Source organism: Xenopus tropicalis, chromosome 5 (assembly GCF_000004195.4).
Source record: "Xenopus tropicalis strain Nigerian chromosome 5, UCB_Xtro_10.0, whole genome shotgun sequence".
Classification (NCBI taxonomy): Eukaryota; Metazoa; Chordata; class Amphibia; order Anura; family Pipidae; genus Xenopus; species Xenopus tropicalis.
The window spans coordinates 97,620,924-97,638,082 of NC_030681.2; the positions used below are offsets into that span (position 1 = coordinate 97,620,924).

Genomic DNA, 17,159 nt, shown 5'->3' on the forward strand with positions numbered 1-17,159 from the left:
CCCCATCACAACTTTTTATGTTTTACACATACGGTAAGACATACTTTTTTTTTTTTTTCAATTTTTACCAAACTCAAATGTGAGCTTATTTATTAAAAAATATAAATGTAAAAAACTTGATTGAACTAACAGTGGAAAAAAACTCGAATGAATTAGATTCATATTCTACCCATCATTTTTATTGGGTCTAAAAACTCTCCAAAATGTCTAAAAACTTAAAAATCCTAAATTAAAAAAAAAAACCACACTAATCTTGCCTAGGGCAACTCCTGTTGACTTTTACATGAATTTGCAAGCTTTTAGATGCCAAAGTTCTACATTTGAGTTTTTTGGATTTTTTTGCACTGAATAAATATCAAACCATAAAACATGGAAACCATAATTCAATTAGGGAGTTTTTGTACAAAAAAATTTTCTGCGGAATGAATTCAAATTGCAATGTTGATAAATCACCCCCTCAGTCTTTGCTTTTTGCATATACTTACTGGTTAATAAAAATAAACTGCTAACAGAGTCCTATAATTTGAATAAGTGATTAAAATTGTAACTTTTTACTACTTAACATTGTATTTTGAATTTCCACAACATTCTCTAAATGTTTGATGTAGATCTGTACAGGGGTTTTTGACTTGAAGTACAATCCTCAATAATAATTATAGTAATAATTATTCTTCTTTCCAAGTCATCAGTTTTGTAACGAGTAATTAAACACATGAATGAACTTTCAAGTTTCATCTTTGTCAGAATGATTTTGGCTATCCTCTCCTTATCACAAACCTGTAACTGTAAGAGACTGCAATTTATTAAGCTACATATGCCTTTTGTTTTCCCTATTTTCCATTTTCCCATTTAATATATTTGCCTGCGCAGCTAACAAAACCTTGTTTGCGTGATTTGTAACTGATTTTAAAATTGCAAAAGACTATAGCAACGATTTCCTCAGCAGGGAACAATTTGAAAGAAATCAAAATAATTATGCAATTTCAGTTTGTTAAGATGTCAATTGCATGTTGATGGATGGGTCAATTTAATGATTTTAATTCCTTTCAGGCACAAATAGATTATAGTTATTTCAAATCACGCTATACTTTTGCAATAAATGTGCCTAAACCAAAAATGTTCTGATTCTTTTGTTTATACTTAAATCAGAAGAAAAAATATATATATTCCAGTGTTAAATTTAACATCTACTTCACATTTAAGATAGGTACAGTGAAATGTTTTACATGATGATGTCTAAAGGGTATTAAGCATTTTTTAGCCAGACCCATAATCCTTTTAACTGCAAAGAAAAATGATTTATTCATACAGCATATTAAAATCAAATACAATACTGTTAAATCCTGAAAGTGCTGTATTTATAGGGTGAAGCAGGTGTTTTGTTCAATTCTGAAGTACAAAGAACTGTGGTGCATTGTGCAGAACAGGGTTCATACATGCAAAAAACATGAGGGTTTGAACCCATTGTCTGCATCTTGCACCCTGCCCTGCACTTACCAAATGAGCCCCTATAATATGTCTTCAGCTTTTCCCAGAGAACTATACTGTATATTACATATCAAATTCTTCTTATAATGTAATTTTCACTTTGGTCGGGAAACTGACATTCACTGCATAGTTTGTCCTCACTGCTCATAGCAATATAATTCTGCTCTACGGAGTAGTAAGAATGCTTCTTCCTGATAATAACTGAACTGAGGCCACATGAAAAAAAACAGTTTAGAGTGCAATGCATTCTTAATACAACCTGTAGTCAAAAGAATTTCCATTTATAATGTCCATTTTGGATTTAACTGAACCATAACCAGTGACCATACAAATAAAAAATAGATCTGTCTGGTATGTTGTAATGTAGCAAATATGTCTCTTCACTTCAGTTGTGGTGAATATGTGAGTTTTGAAATCCTTATGCTCATAAAGCAGGAGCATGGCACATTTCAAGCTATTGCTCATAAAGTTATGATATATTCAGTATAATGTCTTGCTCAGCTGACAACAAAAAAGCAAGATCTGACAGTGTTGTATAGTAAGCACACTATATATCACTTTTAATTAATGATGAGTGAATTCACAGTGAATTCCCGCATTCCAGTAAACCAGTAAAAGTCAATAGTTGAATTGTGATTGGATGGTTGTGCCCACTTTTTCTAACCTTGAGTTGAAGTCACCCAGTGACAAACTGTGCAAAGTTTGGGCACCCTGGCATAAATAGTTTGAGAATGACAGCATTTTAAATTTAAACAAATAAAATTTAATGGAGAAAATCTGATTGGCTGTTGGTGGCTCTGCCCACATTTTCTAACCTTGAACCACAGTTGCCCAGTGACTAACCCTATGATAAATATTTAGAGAATGAACACAGCTTAAATTTAAACCAATGAAATTCAAGGGGTAAAATCTGATTTTGGTAGCTCCACCCACTTTTTCTACCCTGAATCCATAGTCACAAAGTTACAAACTGCTAAGTTTGGGGACCCTGGCATTACATGTTTGAATATGTCAGCAGTTTATATTTCCCCATTAAAATCAATGAATGAAATTGTCTAATTGGATGTTTGTGGCTCCACCCACCATTTCTAACCTTGAACCAGTAGTCATCCAGGGACAAAATGTGCAAAGTTTCTGGACCCTTGCCTAAATAATATGGCAGCATTTTAAATTTAAAACAATAAAATTCAATGGGTGAAATCGGATTGGCTGTTGGTGGCTCCACCTACCTTTAATAACACTGAACTACTGCAGTCCACCAGTGACTCTGCAATGTGTGGGAACTCTGGCATTAATTCTGTAAAAAAGGCAGCAGTTTTAATATAAACTAATTAAATGTAACGGGTGAAATCTGATTGGCTGTTGGTGGCCCCAGCCACTTTTTCAAACCTTTTTTCCCCCCATGACCAACTGTGAAAAGTTTGGGGACATTGGTGTTAAACATGTGAAATGAATTAGATAATTCTGATTTGTTGTTGGTGACTCTACCCACTTTTTCCAGTTTGGGAACCCTGGCATAGTGTGAGAATGGGAGTGTTTTAAATGTAAAAAAAGGAAATTTGATGGATAAAATCTTAATGGCTGTTTGTGGCTCAGTCCACTTACTAACCTTGACCTGCAGTCCACCAATGACCAACCCTGAAGAATATGAGGGCCCTGGCATTAATACTGTGAGAATAGAAGCAAATAAAATTCCCCAATTGAATGTTAATGGGTGAAATCTGATTGGCTGTTTGGCTACTTTTGGGCATCTCATCTAACAAATATATTTTCATTCAGGCTGACCCCATGACTGTGTGATTCAAGTTTGGTGAGTGTAGCCTCAAAGCTGTAAGTGTGACAGCAGTTTGAAAATCTTCCCTGTCAGTCAGTGGAAAAATGGGGGTATTCTGAGCGGCGCCACAAAAAGACGGGGGGTGGGATCACTTAGAAAAGCACAAACAACCTGCTCCGCTATAGGGCAAAGAAGTGTGGAGAGTCTGGGTGTTGTACCCCTAAAACTGTAGGAGGAGTAGCGTTTAGAAAATGGGGGCGCTAAGAATAAGAAGAAGTGGAAGAATAAGATGAAGTCAAAGAACAGTCTGTTGGTTTTTTAAACACACATAATGAATGTTGGCAGTTAAAGTTTAAGGTTAATGTCACACAAGTCATTTTTCCACTAGAGGACATTGTATTGCTTTGTTGCTTAGTGAATGAATAGCCCAGCTTTATTAAGTGTACGTATATGCTTTTTTACTTAAAAAGATCCCCAATGTCATTTAGAAACCATTGCTTTCACAGCAGGCATCACGTATTTGCCTTGCCAAATTTCCCTAAAGTGGCATTTCACTATTCCCACTTGATAAAGCTGGCACATAGATTTGTTGGAATGCCAAAAAATGGAAATCTACAGCTGTCATTGAAACAGACAGAACCACGCAGCTCTTGTTTTCTTAGAAGAAAATCAATTCTCACTTCAAAAGAAATAGTTTTCTTTGTAAGTTTAAAAAAGTGTTTATTATATGTTCTATCTTAGCAATAGGTAAAACAAACATCTACATCTTCTGCTGAAATAGTTCCAGATTCCTCCCCTCCCCCCCAAAACATAGGCACTAAAATATGCTCTTTAACTTTGTGTGTGTGTGTGTGTATATTATAAAATGTCATATTAAGACACAACCTTAAATCCATATGCCTCCTCCTCCCCTGTGTATAGCACAACAACCCCTAGCATATAATTACAAACCTTAGGTACCATTTAATTGCTATTTCCAACTGCTAACAAACTCCCAGAACAAACCCCTGCCAGGTTCACCTCCCACAGTCAGCATAGGGCAGGCAGAGTATGGCACACATGGGCAGCATAGGGCAGGCAGAGTATGGCACATGCAGGCAGTATTCTGCCTGTCCTGTACTGCTGTGTGTGCCATACTCTGCCTGCCCTATGCTGCCTATGTGTGGTATGCTCTGCCTGCCCAATGCTGCCTGTATATAGTATACACACAATGCTGGCACTGCTCCTACAGTCTGAGCCTAAGGCATGAAGAGGTGAACAATGTGGGGCTTACAGTCTGAAGGTGTCTGAAGGCCTGAGGTGTGAACACTGCAGGGGGTGAACAATGCAGAGATTAAAAGATGTGAACAACACAGGGGATTACATTTTTAAACAATACAGGGGGATTACACATTAAATCTGAGGTGTGAACCATGCAGGGGGCCAGTTAATCTCAGTATTGATACCATTTAAAGCTTACACCAAGGTAAGCCATCAAAGCAGCCAGATAGGTGAGGGGCCACACAGAGGGGGGTTATGTGCCACCAGTTGGACAGCATTGCCATAGACGTTCCTGCCAAAAACAAATTGGGCTGTAGAGGAAGAGCAAACATCCCAAAAAGCAGCAGTTAACAGCCCTAAGCGTAAATAAACCAATTCTTTATTTGTGCCAGAAATGACATAATTGTGACTCTAAAAAAAAGGTACATTTCTCCCTTATGCCTACTATTGCTCTGGAATTGTGCAAAAAGAAAAACAAATAAACAAAAAAAAACTTGCTGCATTCTGGAAATAATGGTCCCAATTACATCAGAAATTGCACACTGTAGTTGCAAAGTATAAATGACCTTTACTGTATGAATCAGTATTTAATCCCTACACATTAATGCAGTATTTTGTTAAACTACCTATTACAGAAATAACAACTAGGTTTTTTGAGTACGTTTGTATCGGCTTTGATCACTCTTCAATGATTTTGATCGCCCAGGCAGATTTGCTCCTGGTAGTTCATGTTTCTCTGGTGGAATTTGTGTACCTTAATAAATACTCAATTTTACTGAGATCAGGGATTTTGCTGTGTCATTGTAGAAAATGTACTCTTTTCCCCAAAATATGGCCTTGTGATTGGGATAGTTGTCTAACTGAAAACATAGATGTACATCCAACTTTCATCTATTTATATAGGCATAATATTTGAATAAAAAAAAATCAGTGTCTGCTAATGAAAGGCTCTACAACATGATGCTGTTACAGGTATGGGACTCGTTATCCAGAAAGTTCCAAATTACGGAAAAGCCATGTCCCTTAGACTCCATTTTAATTAAATAATTCACATTTTTAAAAATTTCCTTTTTCTCTATTATAATGCGACAGTAGCTTGTACTTGATGCCAACTAAGACCTAGGGGCAGATTCATCAAAGTACGAGTTCGGATTAGATAGGATAATTTCTGATGATGGGAAATGTCACGAATATGCTTCCGAAAAAATCGTAATAGTCACGATAATATCGTATTGGGGATCCGAAGGTCACAAAATTTTCGTTTCCGAACAATCGTAAACGGCGGGGAAACCTTTCTGACTTTGAACCTTCAGTGCATGATTTTGGAAGGCTTCCAATAGGACTCAATGGCACTCTGCAGCTCCAACCTGGTCCAAGGAAAGTCACGATAATGAAGCTTTAATGAATCCAAAACTTTTGTACTCAGTGCGACAAATACGATTTTGTCACACAAATTGTCGCAAGGTATGGAAAAGTTGCGCAAATTAATGGAAAAGTCGCAAAACATACGTGCAATATGAAAACTTCGAAAAAAAAAAAATTGTATTCGGATTCAATTGTACTTTAATGAATGTGCCCCCTAATGTATCCTTATTGTAGCCATCCTATTGGATTTAATAACTGTTCAAATAATTTTTTTAGTAGACTTAAGGTAAAGAGATCCGAATTACAGAAAAATTCCTTATCCAGGTCCCTAACATTAGGTATTTTTTGAGGTTTTGCCATTGTTAAATGTATATCGCACACATCACTTTGCAAAAGCTTTAAACTGGACTCATCTGAACACAAAGCCTTTTTTCAAAATATTTTGGGGGGACTCTTATTATTTGGGCACTCTCTAGATTTGCTTTCACGTGGTTTCTTTTTATTAACTCACACTCATGACCTATGAAGTAGGTTGCTTTTCATCAGCAGGAAATGGCAGAAGAATGGTCAGCAGCATAGTTTAAACCACATTTAAAAGTAACAGCAAAAGTAATAACAGAGTGGAGCAATGTCTTCTAATTTAGTTTAGAGCCTGTGCTTCTTTTTAAAAATTGAGATGCACAAGCTTTATCACATTAACTTAATCAATTTTGAGTTTTGAGTTTCATTGTTTCAGAATATAAATATCGCAAACAACTCAATTTCTTTGTGGGATAGTTATATTTAATTTTAACTGGTCAAGGTACAAGTTCCCAAAGCAAATGTAAATCTTTGTATACACGGAATGTTCAAAAATTATTGATCATTTTATTATGTGTTTATTAATCACTACCTTGCATTTTGGAAAATAAGAGCTAAAATGTAATAAATTATGTACAATGATTTCCCTGTACTAAAGGGAAAATTACACAATTATAATCAGTTCTTATTATTTTTGGTAGTAAGATGAACATCCTATTTCTAAATAATGATCTAAACAAGTACTGTTGTCTCGACATTTTTCATGGGCCATCAAGTTTAATTGGTTTAAAAATCCAGTGTCCAAGAATACTGTAAATATCAAGGTTCAAAATCTATATCAAATATTAAAAGATAATAATCTTCTTGAATATGGAAATAAGTGCTGTGTTTTGGGAAATACATGCCAAATTAGGGCCCTGTTATCAAAATGCACACTGTTATCAAAATGTAAATGGCCCGTTGTATGTATGTATCTCTATTTAGTATTTTGTAAAGGAACTCTTTGCAAAATTAACAGCTTAAAGGGCACCTATCAGCCTAAAATAGCCTTTTCCCACCAGAGATGCAGGATAATATAGCCTTTAATCTGGCTGGGGAAAACAATAGTCTTTAAAAAAAAAAAAAAAATGGCCCCCTACAGTTTTAAGATGCCCGCACTGGGAGGGAGCTTCCGGTTGTGGCACTCGCATGGGCGTAACCAGGCCCAGTGGAAGCAAATTTGAGGTGATAGGTGCCCTTTAATGTATTTTGAATAAGTTTACTTGCTCTTTAAGAGTGATTTTATTTTGTTCTTGCAGGCACAATTCCTCTTGCTTTGCATATGAGATATTTCCCTTCCAAGACAGTCAGCTTCTGAGATTGTTCTTAGATGAAATAAAAATGAAATGAAATAATAATTATGTATACACATGTTGAAATGCTTATTTTTGGAATACCAACAGTACATTCTAGGACACTATATCATAGCCTTACATATTTTTTTTCTATATTTTGTACATAAGCAAATTAATTCTATGTTTATGTTTTGCTTTGTAGATTATCAGGATTCCAGCTGCCTTCATCCATAGTAAGCACAGGATCCATTGTTACGCTCTGGTTCACTACAGATTTTGCAGTAAGTGCTCAAGGGTTTAAAGCTGTCTATGAAGGTAAGCCTCCTTATTTGCTGCTGTTTTTGGATGTTTAACAAATTACCAAAGTGTTGGTAAATGTTTGTGCATTAGATTTGTGTTGAGTGCAACTTCAGATAACTGGGAGCAGAAATTAGGTCTACATAATTAAAATAAATTCTAGGTGTGTTTGTTTCCATTTGTCATCTGGGGTCCAGTGAATGGCATATTTGACATTCTGTTTTGCAGCAAAATTTAAATGTAAGATAGTTCTGATACTGCACACAAGTAAAACACTCAGGGAATGCAAACTGCTGTATCACCTACATTTACTGTATTCTTTATGAGCTTGCCAATTTGCTCTTGGAGAAGATTTTTTAAAAATAAGATATGGTAAAAGTAATGGAGTTTAACTGTCTAGCTAAATTACTTTTATCAACAAAGAGTGAATCAACTTTGTAAGAAAACATCTTAACAGGTTAAAAGAAAATAATTACCTTGCCAAAATCAATCAAGTTTTTTTTTTTTTTTTTTTTAATTCTATCAACTAAATGACACGGAGGGAAATGTCACTATATAAACAGCCTGTGATGTGTAATAGGTAATTGGTCTTTTTGAAAGGTTGTCACTGAGAAGGATAAGCAGCACATCTGCATGAAAGTCTGTTTTGCAACAGCTTTCTTTTTTGAGTATCATATTATCAGACACTCTGTTCAGAGCTTGTACTGGATGCTGTCCTGTAAATAGCAAAATCTAAGAATTACATAATTTAGCAATATGTTCTTTTGCTTTTTTGGTCTTAATAAACACTCTTACTGTATCTATCTATCTATCTATCTATCTATTTTTGAGCATGGACAACTGTATTAAAGCATTAGATATACCAACTTTAACTGCTTTCTATCAAAATAAGATTCTAAAACCTGAAATGTCCATCTAAATTACACACAAAGTTCATCTTCAACAGTAGCAGATTATGAGGAGGTGGCCTCTAAGGGCCTAGAAATACAAAAGTGCCCAGAGAGGTGTCAGGGGCCAACCAGTGCATTACCTGCATTATTTTCAAATTTGATTATTTAGGCTCATGGTCACACCGGGGCTCCTGTCCCAGGGGCCCTGCAGGTGCCCCTGCCCTCTGCGTCCCCTAATTCCACTCCCGCAGGGGCCCCCTAACCCCCCTCGCAAGGCCCCCCACTCAATGTCCTCCCCCGAGCGCGCCTTATGTAATTGCATTTATCTGGTGAAATTCAGCAAGGAAATCAACAAGACTGACAATTCGGTTCATATGTGTTGGGCTATTGGGAACTTCAGAAGGTAGAGTATGGGCAAACAGTGTAGAAATTAATTTCTGCCACTACAGGCAGGGTCAGACTGGGCCGCCAGGACACCAGGAAAAATCCCGGTGGGCCTCGGTGGCCCACACCCAACCGTTGCCGGCACACCCCTGCCTGACCACTCCTCCAGACGCGTTAAATTACACGTGCTCGGGGGAGGACATCAGGTGGGGGGCCCTGCGTGGGGGGTTAGGGGGGCCCCTGCGGGGGGGGGGGAATTAGGGGACGCGGCTGGCGGGTGCACCTGCAGGGTCCCTGGGGCGGGCTCCCCAGTGGGCCCTTCACCCCCCAGTCCGACCCTGACTACAGGACAGTACCAGGAACTGAAATGGACCACCACAGTGGATACAAGGATTTTGTAGGAAGAGAATAAACACTTTATTAAGTATTGAACGTGGTAAGGGTAAAATTGGTGGTTAATTTGCCTGAAAAAAGTTCAACCAGTGTACTGACAATTGTACACAGTATTTTCACCACTCTACTCCAGAAATTTGTTTACATTCTGAATTTGCCCTATTGTCTTAAATGGTTTATTCCAGATCCAATCTAGTGTACATAATGTCATAAATGATGGTGTAATTCTGGTGATATAATGTACACATAAACATACATGATCTCTCTGCATGGTATTAAAGAAGGGAATTGGCATAAGGAAAAGGAGGGATCATTGAGACTTAAGTATACTTCATAGGTTTTACTTCTAGTTTAATTTATAGCTAAGGGTTACAAGGGAGCTTTATTACATTCAATTTGTTGTGCAAATCATTTATGAGTTTGTGGGCACACATTATAGCGTTGTTGCATGTGCATCCCAGAAAATTAGGTTTCAAAATCCAGTTCATGCATTCTCCAAATAGGAAGACAAACCTTTTGGAAGATTTGGAGATTCTCTATATTGCCAGCTGTCTAGAGTATTTGTAAGTGTATACTAAATATTTTATATATTTATACTGCAGAACCTTTGCAATTATTTTAAATGATAAGCGATCAATGGATTAGATAAGTTTATTATGAAACATCTTCAGAATCATACACAGTACTTGATGGGAAGGCTGTTTCTATCTTAGCAACACCTCCACCCCCAACAAAACATTGAATTCATCCATTTATTGAAGATGAAGAAAAAAAGGCACAGTACAGGTATATGATACTTTATCCAGAAAGCTCCAAATTATGGACAGGCCATCTCCCATAGGCTCTATTTTAATAAAATTACATTTTTAAACATTGATTTCCTTTTTTATCTCTGCAATAATAAAATGTAAAAATGTGAAAATACAAAGTAACATCTGTCCTAAATATAAGTCTTTATGCTCATCAAATATTCTGTTCACTTATATAATATGCAGTATTTTCATATGTCAACACATATGGGCCAATTTATGATTGGAAACCCCATGTGAATTAATGAACTCGTGCGGGGTTTCAGGGAAAAAATCTTGTTAGTTGATGTATTTTTCCCTGAGCAGGGTTTCTTAAATAAGACAAATTTAGCACCTAAAAGTTTGGCCCTTATAATATTTTATTAAATATTTATCTATAACAACATGATTTTAAATGTATTAAGGTATGACATTAAGGTATTTTAATAATAAAAAATAGTTTAACTTACCAAAATTTGATTAAACAATAACATCAAAAGATAAAAGGGTATCAAAGTAATAAAAACATAAAAGAATCCTAAATTATTTTTTAATTATGTGAATAGTAAAAAAATGAAGCAAGAAGGGGTGGGAACTTTATTATCATGGGGAGGTACATTGGTTGATGAGAACGGGGAAAAAGCTGAAATTTTTAACTCTTATTTTTCATCTGTCTATACATCTGAGGAGCCAGATAATGTAATGAAGGCTTCCCTTGTAATATGCCCAGTTCTAGTAATTTAGCTACTGGCGCGTGGGTCACTCAGGAGGAAATTCAAAAAAGAATTGAACATGTAAAGGTAAACAAAGGTCCAGGGCCGGATGGGATTCATCCCAGGGTATTAAATGAGATGAGCGCTGTGATTGCCAAACCTCTTCACTTAATTTTTCAGGATTCATTGAGGTCTGGCATGGTGCCAAGAGACTGGCGGATTGCTAATGTGGTGCCGTTATTTAAAAAGGGATCCCGTTCTCAGCCTGAAAACTATAGGCCTGTTAGTCTGACATCAGTAGTAGGAAAACTTTTGGAAGGGGTAATAAGGGATAGGGTACTTGAATACATTGCAGTTCACAATACTATTAGTTTGTGCCAGCATGGTTTTATGCGTAACAGATCTTGCCAGACTAATTTAGTCGCCTTTTATGAGGAGGTGAGCAGGAACCTTGATGCTGGAATGGCAGTTGATGTCATCTACTTGGACTTTGCTAAAGCGTTTGATACAGTACCTCACAGAAGGTTAATGATCAAATTAAGGAAAATTGGCCTAGAGCATAATATTTGTAATTGGATAGAGAACTGGCTGAAGGATAGAGTACAAAGAGTGGTTGTAAATGGAACATTTTCTAATTGGACCAGTGTGGTTAGTGGAGTACCGCAGGGGTCAGTCCTTGGGCCTTTGCTTTTTAACTTGTTTATTAATGACCTGGAGGTGGGCATAGAGAGTACTGTTTCTATTTTTGCTGATGACACTAAATTGTGCAAAACTATAAGTTCCATGCAGGATACTGCCGCTTTGCAGAGCGATTTGACAAAATTAGATAACTGGGCAGCAAACTGGAAAATGAGGTTCAATGTTGATAAGTGCAAAGTTATGCACTTTGGTAGAAATAATATAAACGCAAACTATCTACTGAATGGTAGTGTGTTGGGGGTATCCTTAATGGAGAAGGATCTAGGGGTTTTTGTTGATAACAAGTTGTCTAATGCCAGGCAGTGTTATTCTGTGGCTACTACAGCAAATAAAGTGCTGTCTTGTATAAAAAAGGGCATTGACTCAAGGGATGAGAACATAATTTTGCCCCTTTATAGGTCCCTGGTAAGGCCTCACCTTGAGTATGCAGTGCAGTTTTGGGCTCCAGTCCTTAAGAAGGATATTAATGAGCTGGAGAGAGTGCAGAGACGTGCAACTATACTGGTTAAGGGGATGGAAGATTTAAACTAGGTGAGACTGTCGAGGTTGGGGTTGTTTTCTCTGGAAAAGAGGCGCTTGCGAGGGGACATGATTACTCTGTACAAGTACATTAGAGGGGATTATAGGCAGATGGAGGATGTTCTTTTTTCCCATAAAAACAATCAACGCACCAGAGGTCACCCCTTTAGATTAGAGGAAAGGAGCTTCCATTTGAAGCAGCGTAGGTGGTTTTTCACGGTGAGGGCGGTGAGGTTATGGAATGCCCTTCCTAGTGATGTGGTAATGGCAGATTCTGTTAATGCCTTTAAGAGGGGCCTGGATGAGTTCTTGATCAATCAGAATATCCAAGGCTATTGTGATACTAATATCTACAGTTAGTACTAGTGGTTGTATTTATAGTTTATGTATGTGAGTGTATAGATTGGTAGGTGTGGGTTAGGTGTGCTGGGTTTGCTTGGATGGGTTGAACTTGATGGACACTGGTCTTTTTTCAACCCTATGTAACTATGTAACTATGTAACTATCAAAAGATAAAAGGGTATCAAAGTAATAAAAACATAATGTTGTATTGCCCTGCAGTGTTAAAACTGGTGTGTTTGCTTCCGAAAGACTACTATAGCTTATATAAATAAGCTGATGTTTAGCCAAGGTTGAAGCTATTCAAACTGAAATAGAGTTAAATGGCACAGGTTACATAGCAGATAAGCTCTGTAGAACACAGTTGTGTTCCTCAGAGCTTATCTGTAAATCTGCTATGTAACCTGTGTTTTTCTCCAGCATGAATGGCTGCCCCCTGGCTACACAGCAGATTATTTGTATAAACTATAGTAGTCTTTCTGAAGCAAATCCCTTAGTTGTACCAGTGCAGGGCAACAGTACATTATATTTTAATTACTTTGATACACAGTTATTTTTTGGTGATACTGTTCTTTTAATACATAATGCAACATGTGCTGCAAATTTACATGAGGCATCTTCAGCTCATGTTAGGATGCTCCCAGTATAGTATCTTCATATTTAATGTTCTAAGAACATATCTTCATCAAAAAATATCTAGTGGTGATGGGGTTACAGAGCAGAAAGTACATTCATATTTTAACAACTGAAGCTAGATCAAATTGTCAAGGCTTCTCTTTTAATTATAGTAGAACAAAGGACAAACGAAGGAAATAGTAAAAGCCATTATTATTAACATTTATTTATAAAGCGTCAACATATTCCGCAGCGCTGTACAATAAGTGGGTTTCATACATTGGACATACAGAGTAACAGCGTTTAATAACCAATACAAGAGGTGAAGAGAGCCCTGCCTAATAGAGCTTACAATCTACAAGTGTGCAAAGGTGATAAATACATGGTAGTCAACCTGGCATCTATTTCCTTATGATGCTTTCCCAGTGTGCTTTCAGTACAGGACCCCTATAGTTAATGTAAATCTACAGAAGGTGCACATAAAGAAACATACAAACATTTAAATATATATAGTACCCTATAAGGAGAAAAACCACTCTTTGCCTTCAGTTTAAATGTACTTCTCTCTGAAAGGCTGTCATTTAGGTCCCAAAGTCTTACTACAAACATTAGTACCTGAATGACAGCCTTTCAGAAAGAACTGAATCTTTTCAAAAAGATAATTTAGATTATTGAGGCATGAATGAGATGGAAATCTATTTCACAAATAACAAATATTTAATGATGATTGGATCTGGTGATTAGATAAGTGGCCATGGAAGGCATTTGACTTCAATGGTTGACAATAGTGTTTATGCTAGGTATCAAATATGAATAAAGAAAATTCTTAGTGGGAACAGTTCACCATTATATTACGTAAAAGGGCCTCAGGTTTCTTTGCTATGTAGGGATTTGACAAAAATGGGCCCCCTAGGATGGACACCCCTAGTATAGGCCCCAGGGTGGTGCTGGTAATTGGGACACTTGGTATGGTCTGGGTTATTAGTGGTTAACAGGGAGTATCCCTACAGTTTTGGTAGAAGCCACAGGGTGGTGTGTAAGGTTATATAAAGGGATACAGCCATGTGCTGTAGGTCTTAGGCCTGGGACTGCCTCTGGGTAGAGGAGTACAACAGGCTCAGTTAGGGTGATAGGTCGCTCCAGGAGTGACATGTAGGTGTTTAGGTTAGAATGGGCGGATATTGCCCCTCCAGGAGTGGTAGTGGGGTTAAGACCCCCCAGCATTACATCTGCTGGAGAGCAGGGCACAAAGTGTCTAGATAGGTGGATCAAGCCACCGCTAGAGGGGGTCCTACTCTGAGGCTACCTAGGCGTGAGTACCGGGGTGAGTCCTGGAGGTGGGTCAGCCTGGCGAGAGTACCGGGGAGAGCCCTAAGAGAGGGTCTCTCGGCGTGAGTACCGGGGTTAGCACCAAGAAGGGATCATTTGGCGGGAGTACCGTAGGTTGCCCAACAGGAGGGAGGTACTCTCAAGGTGAAGAAAGGAGTATGTGCTTTGTCGATTGTATGCCACTCCTGGAGAGGTTCCGCCCAAATAAAGACATTCATCTTATTCATCACATTCCGTGTGTCCGGCTCATTCCTGCAAAAAGGATCACCTACCCGCGTACCGGGAGTTGTGTGGAGTCTTTGGCAAGGCTACAGTACAATATCAGTTCCCAGGGTGGGAGTTATAGTCCACAACATCACCCCTGGGTGGAGGCACACCATTTAGAGTGAAGACTCCCTGTTACCCCCATAGTAAGCGGGGAAATACTGTCATAAATGTCTGCTTTATGAGGCATATACTTTTTTGTTGTGGTTACAGAGGGTTAGCAGACTACCCCAGACTCTTCCTCTTAACACATTAAATAGTCCTGGAGGTTTTCTGACCTATGACCTGAAACTTAGACACAGACTATTTGACCTCTTTGAAACCCTATTAGATGCCTCATGTTTTTTTATAGCTGACTTACCAGTGTAGCTGCCTTTGTAACTGTGGCTTAGTTACTGCAAACTTAACTTCCTATCTCATGAAATATGTTCAATATTTTCCTACCACTTAAAATATTCCCTCACGGTGTTTTCAAAAATGTTTTGTGTGCACATTTTACAACTATGCGTGAGATGTAGGAAGGTTAGCATAAGCACTAAATGTGTTTTCACACGAAATTTGTTATTGGTGAATTGTTTCACACAACCAACCTCTGCAAAATTTCGCAAAAAAGTCGCACACATCAAAAATTTTGCATGGTAGCCCTATTTCATGAGTTTTTCACGGTTTCACAAATTTTTTTGCAGTTAGGCAAATTTTCCGGCAAATCGAAATGGGACAGAATTTTTTCCCACATTTTAAGTCGAGTTTTTCACACAATTCGTCTTTTTTACAGTAAAACATATATTTTTTTCATGTAAAAAAACACTAGTAAAAAAAAAATAACCATGTAAAATTTATTGAGTAGTGATAAGCAAATTTTTTCAGCAGGCATGGATTTGCAGCAAATCCTCACATTTCACCATTGGCGAATTGTTTCACAAAACTGCAGTTGCGTCAAATTGTGCGCAGTTGTGTCAAAATAGGGGCGTCAAATTGAGCGCTGTTGCTTGAAAAAAAACCATGTGCAAAAGAAAGATGCGGACAACAAAATAGTCGCCTGTCAAACGTTTTGCGGATTTTACACCGTTTCACAAATTATACCGTTGTTTCGCTAATTTTTCAGCGAAGCGGGACAGATTTACTCATCACTATTGTTGAGGTCATGTAGAAGTCAATGGAAGTTGTCCTAGGCAAATTGTAACAATCTTTATTTAATTAATGGTTTTAGCAGTTTTCCGGGGGGGGGGGCTTATTTGTACGTTTATGGAGATTTGTGTAGAAACCAAAAAATTCGTTTTTAAGTTTTCATTCATCATTTATAATCTTTTAATAAATGACTAGACATTTGTAGTTTGCATGAAAATTAGGTTATTTGTGGTTTCAAAAACATTTTTATTCCTATTAGAAAGAAAAATGGAAAAATGCATTTAAATTCTAATAAAATATGTTTTCACCTGTTCTGTTTATTAAGTAAAATTGGTGCTTCACTGTTGGTGATGATAAAAAAAAACCACGTCAGTGTTTAAATGGTAGAAATTTCATTGGGGTGATCTACTCCAATAAACATTTCTGAAAGCTTTTGCTCTACCTTGTGTTCCATTTATTTTTTTCCCTGCATATTGCAACTGTATTTTACACATATTTCAAACTCAGCTGGAATGAACTTTAATAGATTCCTCTGGACTCAGCTGTTAAAATAAAACAACAGTTATAATAATAGACTGCTATAAGTACACTGAAAAGGTCACCCAGGTACATTAATGATAATAACAGAAAAATCCTGCAGCTTCCAACTGTTCTTATTATCTAACCTCCTGTTGATAAAGTCCCTAATTCAGCAATAAAATCTGTTAGATGGCTACTGCCTCTGGACCTTCTGTTGCACCAGTTTTTACTGAAATAATGATTCCAATGCTCTAACCCTAACCTAAAATCTCTTTATATATACACACCTCATCTCTGGAACGGTAGTGGATGTAATCTACTCAGATTTTGCTAAAGCATTTAATCCAGTACCACACAGAAGGTTAATGCTTAAATTAAATAATATTGACCTGGAGCACAATATTTGTACTTTGATAAAGAAGCGGCTGAAGGATAGGTTACAAAGAGTGGAGGTAAATTGAACATTTTTTAATTTGATCAGTGTTAGTGGAGTAACACAGGGGTCAGTTCTTGGTCCTTTGCTTTTTAACTTGTTTATTAATGACCTGGAGGTGGGCATAAAAAGTACTGCTTCTATTTTTGCTGACAATACAAAATTGTGCAAAGCTATAAGTTCCATGCATCATGCTACCACTTTAAATAATGCTCATTGTTGAGTTGTAAAGTGCACTTTGGTAGATATAATATAAATGCAACACCTCTATGTCTATATGTAAAAGAAGGCACTTAGAGTACTTGCCCATCAGCCTTGCTGGATTTTT

At 37.3% G+C, this 17,159-nt stretch overlaps 1 protein-coding gene across 1 annotated transcript in view; it reads left to right on the forward strand.

Annotated features, from left to right (window-relative positions):
- Positions 1 to 17,159, forward strand: part of csmd1 (CUB and Sushi multiple domains 1) — a 716,970-nt gene that overhangs the window by 83,608 nt on the left and 616,203 nt on the right. Inside the window, exon 4 of the mRNA XM_031902727.1 lies at positions 7,724 to 7,836. Coding sequence (XP_031758587.1) covers positions 7,724 to 7,836 — 113 coding nt within the window. The remainder of the gene's footprint in view (positions 1 to 7,723; positions 7,837 to 17,159) is intronic.